The sequence below is a fragment of the Oncorhynchus clarkii genome, unplaced genomic scaffold (assembly GCF_045791955.1).
Source record: "Oncorhynchus clarkii lewisi isolate Uvic-CL-2024 unplaced genomic scaffold, UVic_Ocla_1.0 unplaced_contig_10754_pilon_pilon, whole genome shotgun sequence".
Lineage (NCBI taxonomy): Eukaryota > Metazoa > Chordata > Actinopteri > Salmoniformes > Salmonidae > Oncorhynchus > Oncorhynchus clarkii.
Genome location: NW_027261101.1, coordinates 1 through 15118, shown reverse-complemented (window position 1 = coordinate 15118; position 15118 = coordinate 1). Strand labels below are relative to the sequence as shown.

At 41.7% G+C, this 15118-nt stretch overlaps 1 protein-coding gene across 1 annotated transcript in view; it reads right to left on the bottom strand.

Annotated features, from left to right (window-relative positions):
* LOC139404835 (FH1/FH2 domain-containing protein 3-like) overlaps positions 1-12488 on the bottom strand; it is a gene marked incomplete at its 3' end in the record, with an annotated part of 179976 nt that extends 167488 nt beyond the window's left edge. Inside the window, exons 1-2 of the mRNA XM_071147365.1 lie at positions 12475-12488; positions 12222-12286 (exon numbers count right to left, since the gene is read on the bottom strand). Of these exons, the coding sequence (XP_071003466.1) occupies positions 12222-12286; positions 12475-12488 (79 nt within the window). The remainder of the gene's footprint in view (positions 1-12221; positions 12287-12474) is intronic.
* Between the last annotated feature and the right edge of the window lie 2630 nt (positions 12489-15118).

The following is a 15118-nucleotide window of genomic DNA, read 5'->3' as shown; positions in this document are numbered from 1 at the left end:
TAAGTATGTGAGGTTAACAGTAATAACAGACTGCCTGTATGTGAGGTTAACAGTATTAACAGACTATATATGTGAGGTTAACAATAATAACAGACTGTAAGTATGTGAGGTTAACAGTATTAACAGACTATATATGTGAGGTTAACAGTAATAACAGACTGTAAGTACGTGAGGTTAACAGTATTAACAGACTATATATGTGAGGTTAATAGTAATAAACAGACTGTCTGTATGTGAGGTTAACAGTAATAACAGACTGTAAGTATGTGAGGTTAACAGAAATAACAGACGGTCTGTATGTGAGGTTAACAGTAATAAACAGACTGTCTGTATGTGAGGTTAACAGTAATAACAGACTGTCTGTATGTGAGGTTAACAGTAATAAACAGACTGTCTGTATGTGAGGTTAACAGTAATAACAGACTGTAAGTATGTGAGGTTAACAGTAATAACAGACTGCCTGTATGTGAGGTTAACAGTATTAACAGACTATATATGTGAGGTTAACAATAATAACAGACTGTAAGTATGTGAGGTTAACAGTATTAACAGACTATATATGTGAGGTTAACAGTAATAACAGACTGTAAGTACGTGAGGTTAACAGTATTAACAGACTATATATGTGAGGTTAATAGTAATAAACAGACTGTCTGTATGTGAGGTTAACAGTAATAACAGACTGTAAGTATGTGAGGTTAACAGAAATAACAGACGGTCTGTATGTGAGGTTAACAGTAATAAACAGACTGTCTGTATGTGAGGTTAACAGTAATAACAGACTGTCTGTATGTGAGGTTAACAGTAATAAACAGACTGTCTGTATGTGAGGTTAACAGTAATAACAGACTGTCTGTATGTGAGGTTAACAGTAATAAACAGACTGTCTGTATGTGAGGTTAACAGTAATAACAGACTGTATGTATGTGAGGTTAACAGTAATAACAGACTGTCTGTATGTGAGGTTAACAGTAATAACAGACTGTCTGTATGTGAGGTTAACAGTAATAACAGACTGTATGTATGTGAGGTTAACAGTAATAACAGACTGTCTGTATGTGAGGTTAACAGTAATAACAGACTGTCTGTATGTGAGGTTAACAGTAATAACAGACTGTATGTATGTGAGGTTAACAGTATTAACAGACTGTATGTATGTGAGGTTAACAGTAATAACAGACTGTATGTATGTGAGGTTAACAGTAATAAACAGACTGTCTGTATGTGAGGTTAACAGTAATAACAGACTGTCTGTATGTGAGGTTAACAGTAATAAACAGACTGTCTGTATGTGAGGTTAACAGTAATAACAGACTGTCTGTATGTGAGGTTAACAGTAATAACAGACTGTCTGTATGTGAGGTTAACAGTAATAACAGACTGTATGTATGTGAGGTTAACAGTATTAACAGACTGTATGTATGTGAGGTTAACAGTAATAACAGACTGTATGTATGTGAGGTTAACAGTAATAACAGACTGTATGTATGTGAGGTTAACAGTAATAACAGACTGTATGTATGTGAGGTTAACAGTATTAACAGACTATATATGTGAGGTTAAGACTGCCTGTATGTGAGGTTAACAGTATTAACAGACTATATATGTGAGGTTAACAATAATAACAGACTGTCTGTATGTGAGGTTAACAGTAATAACAGACTGTCTGTATGTGAGGTTAACAGTATTAACAGACTATATGTGAGGTTAACAGTAATAACAGACTGTCTGTATGTGAGGTTAACAGTATTAACAGACTATATATGTGAGGTTAACAGTAATAACAGACTGTAAGTATGTGAGGTTAACAGTAATAACAGACTGCCTGTATGTGAGGTTAACAGTATTAACAGACTATATATGTGAGGTTAACAATAATAACAGACTGTAAGTATGTGAGGTTAACAGTATTAACAGACTATATATGTGAGGTTAACAGTAATAACAGACTGTAAGTACGTGAGGTTAACAGTATTAACAGACTATATATGTGAGGTTAATAGTAATAAACAGACTGTCTGTATGTGAGGTTAACAGTAATAACAGACTGTAAGTATGTGAGGTTAACAGAAATAACAGACGGTCTGTATGTGAGGTTAACAGTAATAACAGACTGTCTGTATGTGAGGTTAACAGTAATAACAGACTGTATGTATGTGAGGTTAACAGTAATAACAGACTGTCTGTATGTGAGGTTAACAGTAATAACAGACTGTCTGTATGTGAGGTTAACAGTAATAACAGACTGTATGTATGTGAGGTTAACAGTATTAACAGACTGTATGTATGTGAGGTTAACAGTAATAACAGACTGTATGTATGTGAGGTTAACAGTAATAAACAGACTGTCTGTATGTGAGGTTAACAGTAATAACAGACTGTCTGTATGTGAGGTTAACAGTAATAAACAGACTGTCTGTATGTGAGGTTAACAGTAATAACAGACTGTCTGTATGTGAGGTTAACAGTAATAACAGACTGTCTGTATGTGAGGTTAACAGTAATAACAGACTGTATGTATGTGAGGTTAACAGTATTAACAGACTGTATGTATGTGAGGTTAACAGTAATAACAGACTGTATGTATGTGAGGTTAACAGTAATAACAGACTGTATGTATGTGAGGTTAACAGTAATAACAGACTGTATGTATGTGAGGTTAACAGTATTAACAGACTATATGTGAGGTTAACAGTAATAACAGACTGTATGTATGTGAGGTTAACAGGGACCCACTCTGAGCTCTCCCAGGCCCAGAAGAATCACCATGTGGTGCTTGTTTGGACGTTTTAGGGCCCAAAAGCCCCAGACTGCTTGACTCCCTGATTACAACGAATCACGGTGTCAGAATTGGATGGGTAAAGAGTAGTTTAATAAACCATTAGCTCATTGGCTGAACACTTCACTTCTCCCTCTGGCCGCAGGCTTTGTTGCACAGGTCTTCCCTGGCGTGGCGAGCCGTATGTTTGTGTGTGCTAATGACTATGATTAGGGAACCTGGATTAGGTCTTGTCAAAAACTCAGTGGTTTACGACACGCAGAGAGAGAGGAGAGAGAGAGGAAGAGAGGAAGAGAGGAAGAGAGAGAGAGAGAGAGAGAGAGAGAGAGAGAGCGAGAGAGAGAGAGAGAGAGAGAGAGAGAGAGAGAGAAGACAAGGCCTCCCAAATTAGCCATCTGATGTTTTTCTCTAGCTGTACAGAAACTGTAAGCAAAGTTGTGTACATTACTACTCTCCTAAATGTTCCTGAAATGTGACACTAAAGAGCTGTCAATGACAGACATTAGATCCAGTGCTAGACCAAGCCTTGAGGCCATCAGTCTTGTTTATGAGGTATAAACAGGAATGAACTAACTATAGAAACAGCTCAGGTGTGTTCAACACTTGGACTGATTTAGAACCCATTCCACAATCTGGGATTTACAACGGATGTACCAATTCTTTAAAGAGGGAGGTTAAACTCCGTCAGCCCCATCACAGTGAGCCCTTCCTCACAGAGAAGTAGTGCCTATCTAGGATCAGATCCCCTGAGGGAACAGAGGCCTGCTTCTCCCATGGTGCAGTAGTCTAGAGAGAACAGAGGCCTGCTTCTCCCATGGTGCAGTAATTTAGAGGGAACAGAGGCCTGCTTCTCCCATGGTGCAGTAGTCTAGAGAGAACAGAGGCCTGCTTCTCCCATGGTGCAGTAACTCAGAGGGAACAGAGGCCTGCTTCTCCCATGGTGCAGTAAGTCTGAGGGAACAGAGGCCTGCTTCTCCCATGGTGCAGTAGTCTAGAGGGAACAGAGGCCTGCTTCTCCCATGGTGCAGTAATTTAGAGGGAACAGAGGCCTGCTTCTCCCATGGTGCAGTAACTCAGAGGGAACAGAGGCCTGCTTCTCCCATGGTGCAGTAGTTTAAAGAGAACAGAGGCCTGCTTCTCCCATGGTGCAGTAGTCTAGAGGGAACAGAGGCCTGCTTCTCCCATGGTGCAGTAGTCTAGAGAGAACAGAGGCCTGCTTCTCCCATGGTGCAGTAACTCAGAGGGAACAGAGGCCTGCTTCTCACATGGTGCAGTAATTTAGAGAGAACAGAGGCCTGCTTCTCCCATGGTGCAGTAATTTAGAGGGAACAGAGGCCTGCTTCTCCCATGGTGCAGTAATTTAGAGGGAACAGAGGCCTGCTTCTCCCATGGTGCAGTAATTCAGAGAGAACAGAGGCCTGCTTCTCCCATGGTGCAGTAATTTAGAGGGAACCGAGGCCTGCTTCTCCCATGGTGCAGTAATTTAGAGAGAACAGAGGCCTGCTTCTCCCATGGTGCAGTAAGTCAGAGGGAACAGAGGCCTGCTTCATCCATGGTGCAGTAATTTGGAGAGAACAGAGGCCTGCTTCTCCCATGGTGCAGTAATTTAGAAGGAACAGAGGCCTGCTTCTCCCATGGTGCAGTAATTTAGAGAGAACAGAGGCCTGCTTCTCCCATGGTGCACTAATTTAGAGAGAACAGAGGTCTGCTTCTCCCATGGTGCAGTAACTCAGAGGGAAGAGAGGCCTGCTTCTCCCATGGTGCCGTAATTTAGAGAGAACAGAGGCCTGCTTCTCCCATGGTGCAGTAATTTAGAGGGAACAGGGGCCTGCTTCTCCCATGGTGCAGTAACTCAGAGGGAAGAGAGGCCTGCTTCTCTCATGGTGCAGTAATTCAGAGAGAACAGAGGCCTGCTTCTCCCATGGTGCAGTAATTTAGAGGGAACAGAGGCCTGCTTCTCCCATGGTGCAGTAGTCTAGAGGGAACAGAGGCCTGCTTCTCCCATGGCGCAGTAATTCAGAGAGAACAGAGGCCTGCTTCTCCCATGGTGCAGTAATTTAGAGGGAACCGAGGCCTGCTTCTCCCATGGTGCAGTAATTTAGAGGGAACAGAGAAGAGACAAAGCAGTGTTAGGATGGGATGCATCCATCCCATACAGACAATTAGAGCTGAGAATAGAGGACAGAGAAGAGACAAAGCAGTGTTAGGATGCATCCATCCCATACAGACAATTAGAGCTGAGAATAGAGGACAGAGAAGAGACAAAGCAGTGTTAGAATGCATCCAACCCATACAGACAATTAGAGCTGAGAATAGAGGACAGAGAAGAGACAAAGCAGTGTTAGGATGCATCCATCCCATACAGACAATTAGAGCTGAGAATAGAGGACAGAGAAGAGACAAAGCAGTGTTAGGATGCATCTGTTCCATACAGACAATTAGAGCTGAGAATAGAGGACAGAGAAGAGACAAAGCAGTGTTAGGATGCATCCATCCCATACAGACAATTAGAGCTGAGAATAGAGGACAGAGAAGAGACAAAGCAGTGTTAGGATGCATCCATCCCATACAGACAATTAGAGCTGAGAATAGAGGACAGAGAAGAGACAAAGCAGTGTTAGGATGCATCCATCCCATACAGACAATTAGAGCTGAGAATAGAGGACAGAGAAGAGACAAAGCAGTGCTAGGATGCATCCATCCCATACAGACAATTAGAGCTGAGAATAGAGGACAGAGAAGAGACAAAGCAGTGTTAGGATGCATCCATCCCATACAGACAATTAGAGCTGAGAATAGAGGACAGAGAAGAGACAAAGCAGTGTTAGGATGCATCCATCCCATACAGACAATTAGAGCTGAGAATAGAGGACAGAGAAGAGACAAAGCAGTGTTAGGATGCATCCATCCCATACAGACAATTAGAGCTGAGAATAGAGGACAGAGAAGAGACAAAGCAGTGTTAGGATGCATCCATCCCATACAGACAATTAGAGCTGAGAATAGAGGACAGAGAAGAGACAAAGCAGTGTTAGGATGCATCCATCCCATACAGACAATTAGAGCTGAGAATAGAGGACAGAGAAGAGACAAAGCAGTGTTAGGATGCATCCATCCCATACAGACAATTAGAGCTGAGAATAGAGGACAGAGAAGAGACAAAGCAGTGTTAGGTTGCATCCATCCCATACGGACAATTAGAGCTGAGAATAGAGGACAGAGAAGAGACTGGAGTGAACTAATCCTGCTTGGGCCAAGTCATGTTTTTCCCTCAAACCTAATAAGATTGGCATTAGCCCACATCTTTCCATGAAATCCCTGTTCTCCTTCTCCTTGCTCTTCCTCTGCTCTGTGGCTGTGTCCCAAATGGCACCCTATTCCCTATAGGGTGCCCGAGCTCTGGTCAAAAGTAGTGCACTATGCAGGGTGTCAATTGGAATGCAACCTGTGTGCACAGTGCAGAGGGTTTATCTGATCCTGGGGAGGGGGGACAGTCAGTCAGTCACAGCAGACAGATTAACAGTTCTAGCCTTCTCTAAGTGGATGATGACTCTCCTAGTACTCACTAAGTTGACAGCCACCTGTTGCCCCTCACAGCAGAGCAGAGTCCCTCACAGCAGAGCAGACTCCATCACAGCAGAGCAGAGTCCCTCACAGCAGAGCAGAGTCCCTCACAGCAGAACAGTCCCTCACAGCAGAACAGAGTCCCTCACACCAGAACAGAGTCCCTCACAGCAGAGCAGAGTCCCTCACAGCAGAACAGTCCCTCACAGCAGAACAGAGTCCCTCACACCAGAACAGAGTCCCTCACAGCAGAGCAGACTCCATCACAGCAGAGCAGAGTCCCTCACAGCAGAACAGAGTCCCTCACAGCAGAACAGAGTCCCTCACAACAGAGTAGCTTGATGTATGTTCTGTAGGCAAGGTGGTCACTGATCAACAGCTAGTCGAGTCACTAAGACCACTTTGGGAGCAAAAGATTTTAGCAGCCTCCTTCTTGCAAGCACAGAGAAATGTAAGTTTCAGATGTAATTTCGTACAGTTCTACACATTTTGCCATGGGGTGTTGAAAAATGTTGCAGTATTAAAGCAAGTTTGTTGTAATTCTATTCATTTTGCCAAAAGGTGGAGAGAAATGTTTTTAATGCTGATTTTAATATGACATGCGAGTGAGACTGACCAACAAAATCAATGAGGGACCCCCGGCCAGTGATTAAACCATGATTACTACGCTTAGATATCTGGTCGCTAGACTGACTTACCAATCTAAAAACTGTTAGCTGAAATGGACTAATTGAATGACTGTCAGTGACGGACTTAACAAGAGAGAAAACTGCTGATGCACAACCACATTTCCAAATGTCACCTTGTGTATTCTACTATCCTAACTCTCAACAGTAAGTTGAGACCCTCCTGAGTTCCCGGTCTTCAAAAGGCTGCCAGTTGGCCATCCCTGCTCTATATGGTTTCTATCTGTACACTCATTAAACCACCTTCGATATGATGGAATCTATGACACAGAAGTCCCCTGGAGCAAAGTCAGTTAACTAACAGTAAAAGCCAACATATTTTAAAGCCAACTGTTTTAAATTACAAAATGAAAGTGCCAGGAAATAATAGGAAGATAGGAGCGCTTCACATTAAATAAATCACATTGTACTCAGCATGCACAAACAGGGCCTAGGTTAGGTTCACCTGGCAGGCTGGGCTAGACTAGAGCGGTCTGTACTCAGCATGCACAAACAGGGCCTAGGTTAGGTTCACCTGGCAGGCTGGGCTAGACTAGAGCGGTCTGTACTCAGCATGCACAAACAGGGCCTAGGTTAGGTTCACCTGGCAGGCTGGGCTAGACTAGAGCGGTCTGTACTCAGCATGCACAAACAGGGCCTAGGTTAGGTTCACCTGGCAGGCTGGGCTAGACTAGAGCGGTCTGTACTCAGCATGCACAAACAGGGCCTAGGTTAGGTTCACCTGGCAGGCTGGGCTAGACTAGAGCGGTCTGTACTCAGCATGCACAAACAGGGCCTAGGTTAGGTTCACTTGGCAGGCTGGGCTAGACTAGAGCGGTCTGTACTCAGCATGCACAAACAGGGCCTAGGTTAGGTTCACCTGGCAGGCTGGGCTAGACTAGAGCTGTCTGTACTCAGCTTGCACAAACAGGGCCTAGGTTACGTTCTCCTGGCAGGCTGGGCTAGACTAGAGCGGTCTGTACTCAGCATGCACAAACAGGAACTAGGTTAGGTTCACCTGGCAGGCTGGGCTAGACTAGAGCGGTCTGTACTCAGCATGCACAAACAGGGCCTAGGTTAGGTTCACCTGGCAGGCTGGACTAGACTAGAGCTGTCTGTACTCAGCATGCACAAACAGGGCCTAGGTTACGTTCTCCTGGCAGGCTGGGCTAGACTAGAGCGGTCTGTACTCAGCATGCACAAACAGGAACTAGGTTAGGTTCACCTGGCAGGCTGGGCTAGACTAGAGCGGTCTGTACTCAGCATGCACAAACAGGGCCTAGGTTAGGTTCACCTGGCAGGCTGGGCTAGACTAGAGCTGTCTGTACTCAGCATGCACAAACAGGGCCTAGGTTAGGTTCACCTGGCAGGCTGGGCTAGACTAGAGCGGTCTGTACTCAGCATGCATAAACAGGGCCGAGGCAGGTTAGGTTCACCTGGCAGGCTGGGCTAGACTAGAGCGGTCTGTACTCAGCATGCACAAACAGGGCCGAGGCAGGTTAGGTTTACCTGGCAGGCTGGGCCAGACTAGAGTGGTCTGTACTCAGCATGCACAAACAGGAACTAGGCAGGTTAGGTTCACCTGGCAGGCTGGGCTAGACTAGAGCGGTCTGTACTCAGCATGCACAAACAGGAACTAGGCAGATTAGGTTCACCTGGCAGGCTGGGACAGACTAGAGCGGTCTGTACTCAGCATGCACAAACAGGAACTAGGCAGGTTAGGTTCACCTGGCAGGCTGGGCCAGACTAGAGTGGTCTTGCCTCATGTCTCATGTCTTGCCAATAGTTAAAAGACAGTATTTTTAGGGCTCGAAAAAAAACTCCCAGTGAAAATAAATCAAATCAAGTGGAGTTTCCTAATGTTTCCATGATACATATCATGCAAGCAGCAGGTATAATAGATTAGCAGAGAAAACGACTGCCATAGTTTCTGAAAATCATAGCCTGGATTTCACACGGCATTTCAAAGTTATAACGCCTCCGTCCTTGTCTTGGTACACTTAAATAACACTTTTGAAAAAGGCCAAATTAAAATCCAACAGCTCGTGGCTTAATGGCTTTTCCAGGTTAACCCTGCTGAGTTATTTTAGCCCTGGCAGCCTGGAGAGGAGAGGAGGAGGAGGCCCTGTGTGTCTGCAGGAGAGAGCCACGTGTACTCCTCTCCATGGTCTCTGTCACTGTCTGTCTCTCAAATGGCACTCTATTCACTACACAGTTCACTACATCTGGGCCCTGGTCAAAAGTAATGCACTATATAGAGAAGACGCAACCAGAGTCAACGTGCAGCAGCCTGCAGCACTGCCTTGCTGCCAACCTGCACAGAACAGAGCACCTTGGTACATGGGCAAGGATCCCCAGAGCACAGACAAGCTCTGACTCATCATTAAGTGAAGCAGGCTGGACGTGTTTGTATTATAATACTTACTAAAAACAATTATGTACTTAAATGTATTACACGCAACCTATGAATGCACTGTTTCACTTTGCTACTGCTGTTGAATGTGATGTGGAAGGCAGGTTTGAGTCAGTTTTAGACTGGGACATAACTGGGCTAGTCTCTCACTAAGTATAATTTAAACCAGTATTTTAGAGCAGTTAACTCTCTCTCTCTCACACACACACATACACACATACACACACACACACACACACACACAGACACACACACAGACACACATACACACACACACACACACACACAGACACACACACAGACACACAGACACACACACACACACACACACACACACACACACACACACACACACACACGCACACGCACACACACACACCTCTCCAAGGCCGAAAGGTCAGGTAATAGAGGTTCATAATAGAGGCTGGTGTGTCTGAGAGACAGGACAGGACTTCAAGATATATCAGGAGGTGTTCCCAACTAAACACAGTATTAACATCCACATGGAAACAGTGAGCTCAACACAGAAATATACAAAGAAGTAGAAAGACCGTGACCCAAACAATAGCTTTGACTGATTTACTAAGTGTGTGCGTGTGTGTGTGTGTGTGTGTGTGTGTGTGTGTGTGTGTGTGTGTGTGTGTGTGTGTGTGTGTGTGTGTGTGTGTGTGTGTGTGTGTGTGTGTGTGTGTGTGTGTGTGTGTGTGTGTGTGTGTGTGTGTGTGTGTGTGTGCGCAGGCCTATAATCACTCTACTCATTTCCTCTCATTATGAGGCCTGTTTTATTGACGCAGGAATCAAGCGTGGAGCGCGTTAAAACAAGACCATAAAACATGATGGAGGGAGAGGGAAACGTCTCTAAAACAACCAACATAACAACCTCTACACTTTCCTCACTCTCCCAGAGGGTTTCATCTTTTCAGATTCATCAGCCGATGCAGTGGAACACAGTGGAGAAGTGGCAGACGATATAATGATGATATAGAGTAGTTGATTGCACAGTGACTTTGGCTCTTTAGAAATACCATGTACACTACATATGCAAAAGTATGTGGACACCCCTTCAAATTAGTGGATTTGGTTATTTCAGCAACACCCGTTGCTGACAGGTGTATAAAATGGAGCACACAGCCATGCGATCTGTAAATTCCAGATTAGGCAATGAATTATTATTATGTTTTATAATTATGTATTATTATAATAATAAATTATTATTAATATTATGTATTAATATTATATATTATTATTATAAATTATTATTAATATTATGTATTATTATTATATATATTATATATTATTATTGATATTATATATTATTATTCTTCTTATGTATTATTATTATTATTAGTATGTATTAGTATGTATGTATTATGTATTATTGTTAGTATGTATTAGTATGTATGTATTATGTATTATTATTAGTACGTATTAGTATGTATGTATTATTATTATGTATTATTATTATTATTATTATCATCATTATGTATTATTATGTATTAGTATTACTATATTATTAGTGCTATTTTATTATTATTATATATTAGTGTTATTGTTATGTATTATTATTTGTATTATTATTATGTATTATTATTACTATTATTATTACGCTATATATTATTATTATGTATTATTATTAGTATATATTAGTATGTATGTATTACGTATTATTAATAGTATGTATTATTATTATTATCATCATTATGTATTATTATTTCTTATCATCATTATTAGTGCTATATATTATTATTATACATTAGTGTTATTATTATGTATTATTATTTGTATTATTATTATGTATTATTATTACTATTATTATTACCGCTATATATTATTATTATGTATTATTGTTATATATTAGTAGTCTTATTATGTATTAATATTATATTAGTATTATTATTATTTGTATTATTATTAGTATGTATTATTACTTTTATTATTATTATTATGATGATCTATTACTATTATTATGTATTATAATTTGTATTATCATTATTATGTATTATTACCTTTATTATTATTTTGTGTTACTATTACTATGTATTATTACTTATATTATTATGATGTATTATTATTATATACTAGTATTATTATTAGGTATTAATATTATATATTATTATTAGTATTATTATTAGTATGTATTATTATGTATTATTATTATATTTTACTATTATTATGCATTATAATTTTTATTATTACTATGTATTATTACTTTTATTATTATTATGTGTTACTATTACTATGTATTATTTGTTTTATTATTATTTGTATTATTATTATTATTATTATTATGTATTATTTGTATTATTATTATGTATTACTATTATTATGTATTATAATTTTTATTACTAGTATAATTATGTATTATTATTATTATTATGCATTATTCTTATGTATTATTCTTATGTATTACTATTATTATGTATTCTATTTTGTATTATTATTATTATGTATTATAATTTGTATTATTATTATTATGTATTATTATTAATATTTGTATTATTATTTATTATCACTATTATGATGTATTATCATAATTATGTATTATTATTTTTATTATTATGTCATGTATTATTTACTGTACCTAGCAGCTGGGAGTGATAGTGCGATAGTTTTCAATCATCCAATAAGAAGTCAAACAGAGACTATATATTCTAATGAGATGTGCAGGTGATGCAGCAGAGGTTGACATTAGCAACATTGTCTGACTCCAGATACCTCCGCATTTTACAGTCGCAACTTAAATACCCACAGTGCTTCCAAATGAAAAGACAATGTTCAAAATGAAAAGTGTTTCACTCACCGATACAAGCGTGAACTCTGACAGATAACTGTGTCCGGAGGATGATGCTGTGCTTCTTGCCTCTTCTGATGAGAAAGGCAGACAGACAGAGAGAGAGAGAGAATGAATTTTAATAACATTGTTCCACAACACAGTGACCCTATGTAAATGAGTTACATTTGATGTTAAAAATACATTTGTCTGAATTGACATTTTAAAAAGCATACAGAGTAAAAGCTCATTTTGGTTGGAAAACTGTTTCCTGCAATTTAACCTTAAGGACCTCATATTCTTGGAGCCCAAGTTTCTAAACTGAAGACATATAATACTGGAATGGGGGGTTATGAACGAAGTCTCCAGTTGTGACAGCCAGGCGTGTACATAGCCTACACTGTATCAATAAACTCTCCACATGGTCTGATGCAGAGAGGTATGGACATAGACATAAACATCAACACTCTGGGTAAACTCCTTTCAGAGGGCTAGATCTAATCACTGTGTAGGAGACAAGCTTTCACAGGGCTAGATCTAATCACTGTGGAGGAGATAAGCTTTCACAGGGCTAGATAAAATCACTGTGGAGGAGACAAGCTTTCACAGGGCTAGATCTAATCACTGTGGAGGAGACAAGCTTTCACAGGGCTAGATCTAATCACCGTGGAGGAGACAAGCTTTCACAGGGCTAGATAAAATCACTTTGGAGGAGGCAAGCTTTCACAGGGCTAGATCTAATCACTGTGGAGGAGACAAGCTTTCACAGGGCTAGATCTAATCACTGTGGAGGAGACAAGCTTTCACAGGGCTAGATCGAATCACTGTGGAGGAGGCAAGCTTTCACAGGGCTAGATCTAATCACTGTGGAGGAGGCAAGCTTTCACAGGGTTAGATCTAATCACTGTGGAGGAGGCAAGCTTTCACAGGGCTAGATCTAATCATTGTGGAGGAGACAAGCTTTCACAGGGCTAGATCTAATCACTGTGGAGGAGACAAGCTTTCACAGGGCTAGATCTAATCACTGTGGAGGAGACAAGCTTTCATAGGGCTAGATCTAATCACTGTGGAGGAGCCAAGCTTTCACAGGGCTACATAAAATCACTGTGGAGGAGCCAAGCTTTCACAGGGCTACATAAAATCACTGTGGAGGAGACAAGCTTTGACAGGGCTAGATCTAATCATCGTGGAGGAGGCAAGCTTTCACAGGGCTAGATCTAATCACTGTGGAGGAGACAAGCTTTCACAGGGCTAGATCGAATCACTGTGGAGGAGGCAAGCTTTCACAGGGCTAGATCTAATCACCGTGGAGGAGGCAAGCTTTCACAGGGCTAGATCTAATCACTGTGGAGGAGACAAGCTTTCACAGGGCTAGATCTAATCACTGTGGAGGAGACAAGCTTTCACAGGGCTAGATCTAATCACTGTGGAGCAGGCAAGCTTTCACAGGGCTTGATCTTATCACCGTGGAGGAGGCAAGCTTTCACAGGGCTAGATCTAATCACTGTGGAGGAGACAAGCTTTCACATGGCTATATCTAATCACTGTGGAGCAGGCAAGCTTTCACAGGTAACCGTAGTGGTAAAATGCTACTCAATACTATGCTACCCTGAATACACTTGAGTTACCATGAACAGAACTTATGTATAAATATTTAGCAGCAAGGGATCACTAAATTATCTAGTTTCACACTTGTCTTTATCCAAATCCTCTCCTCCCCCAAAGCAATACCATGACAACAATGTCTGTTGAGGGACAACAGAGGAGGCAATAGAGGAGAGAACTAAAGGGGGTGTCACCAATGTCTCCCAGGTCTCCAGAGGTCACCAAGAGGGTGTTCAAATACACAGAGATCGACTCCGCCTCCCATCTCCATGGAGACAAGGTCATACCCCCTGTCAACAACAACACAACGTCCCCAGTGACAATCTTAAACAAGGACAACAAAAACTTCTGTGACAGAATTGTGACAAACAGTGCTATGGGGGTTTGTAGATGAGAGCCATCCTGAGGATGACAGCCCTCACATTCTGGAAGAAAACAAATGTTGAAATAAAACAGCAGGAGAAGCGTGCAGACAACCCCTACACAGACATAACACCAGACACCACCGTAGCAGGTGGAACAAACACCCTTTTGTGTGGCCCTCACAATGGAAGTATGATGCTCCATTCAGTCTGCAGTGGCCCAGTGCCAACAGTAGAGGGTCACCATTAGAGACATTAGAGACAATCCACCAGCACTGGACCACACTGAGAGCAGACTGAAGTAGGCCTCTGGGGCCTGGGGGCAGACTAAAGTAGGCCCTGGGGCCTGGGGGCAGACTGAAGTAGGCCCTGGGGCCTGGGGGCAGACTGAAGTAGGCCCTGGGGCCCGGGTGCAGACTGAAGTAGACAGAGACAGAGACATAGAGAGAGAGAGAGAGAGAGAGAGAGAGAGAGAGAGAGAGAGAAAGATAGAGGGAGAGAGAGAGAGAGAAAGGGAGAGAGGGAGCAAGAGAGAGAGAAAGAGAGAGAGACGAAGAGAGAGAGAGACATAGAGAGAGAAGAGAGAGAGCGAGAGAGACATAGAGAGAGAGAGAGACAGAGAGAGAGAGAGAGAGACAGAGACCAGAGACATAGAGAGAGAGAGAGAGCGAGAGAGACATAGAGAGAGAGAGAGACAGAGAGAGAGAGAGAGACAGAGACCTAGAGAGAGAGAGAGAGAGAGAGAGAGAGAGAAAAGAGAGAGATAGAGAGAGAGAGAGACTGAGCATGAGAGACAGAAAGAGAGATAGATAGATAGAGAGAGAGAGAGAGAGAGAGAGACATAGAGAGAGAAAGAGAGAGAGAGACAGAGGGAGACAGAGACATAGAGAGAGAGACAGACATAGAGAGAGAGAGAGAGAGAGAGAGAGAGAGAGAGAGAGAGAGAGTGAGACATAGAGA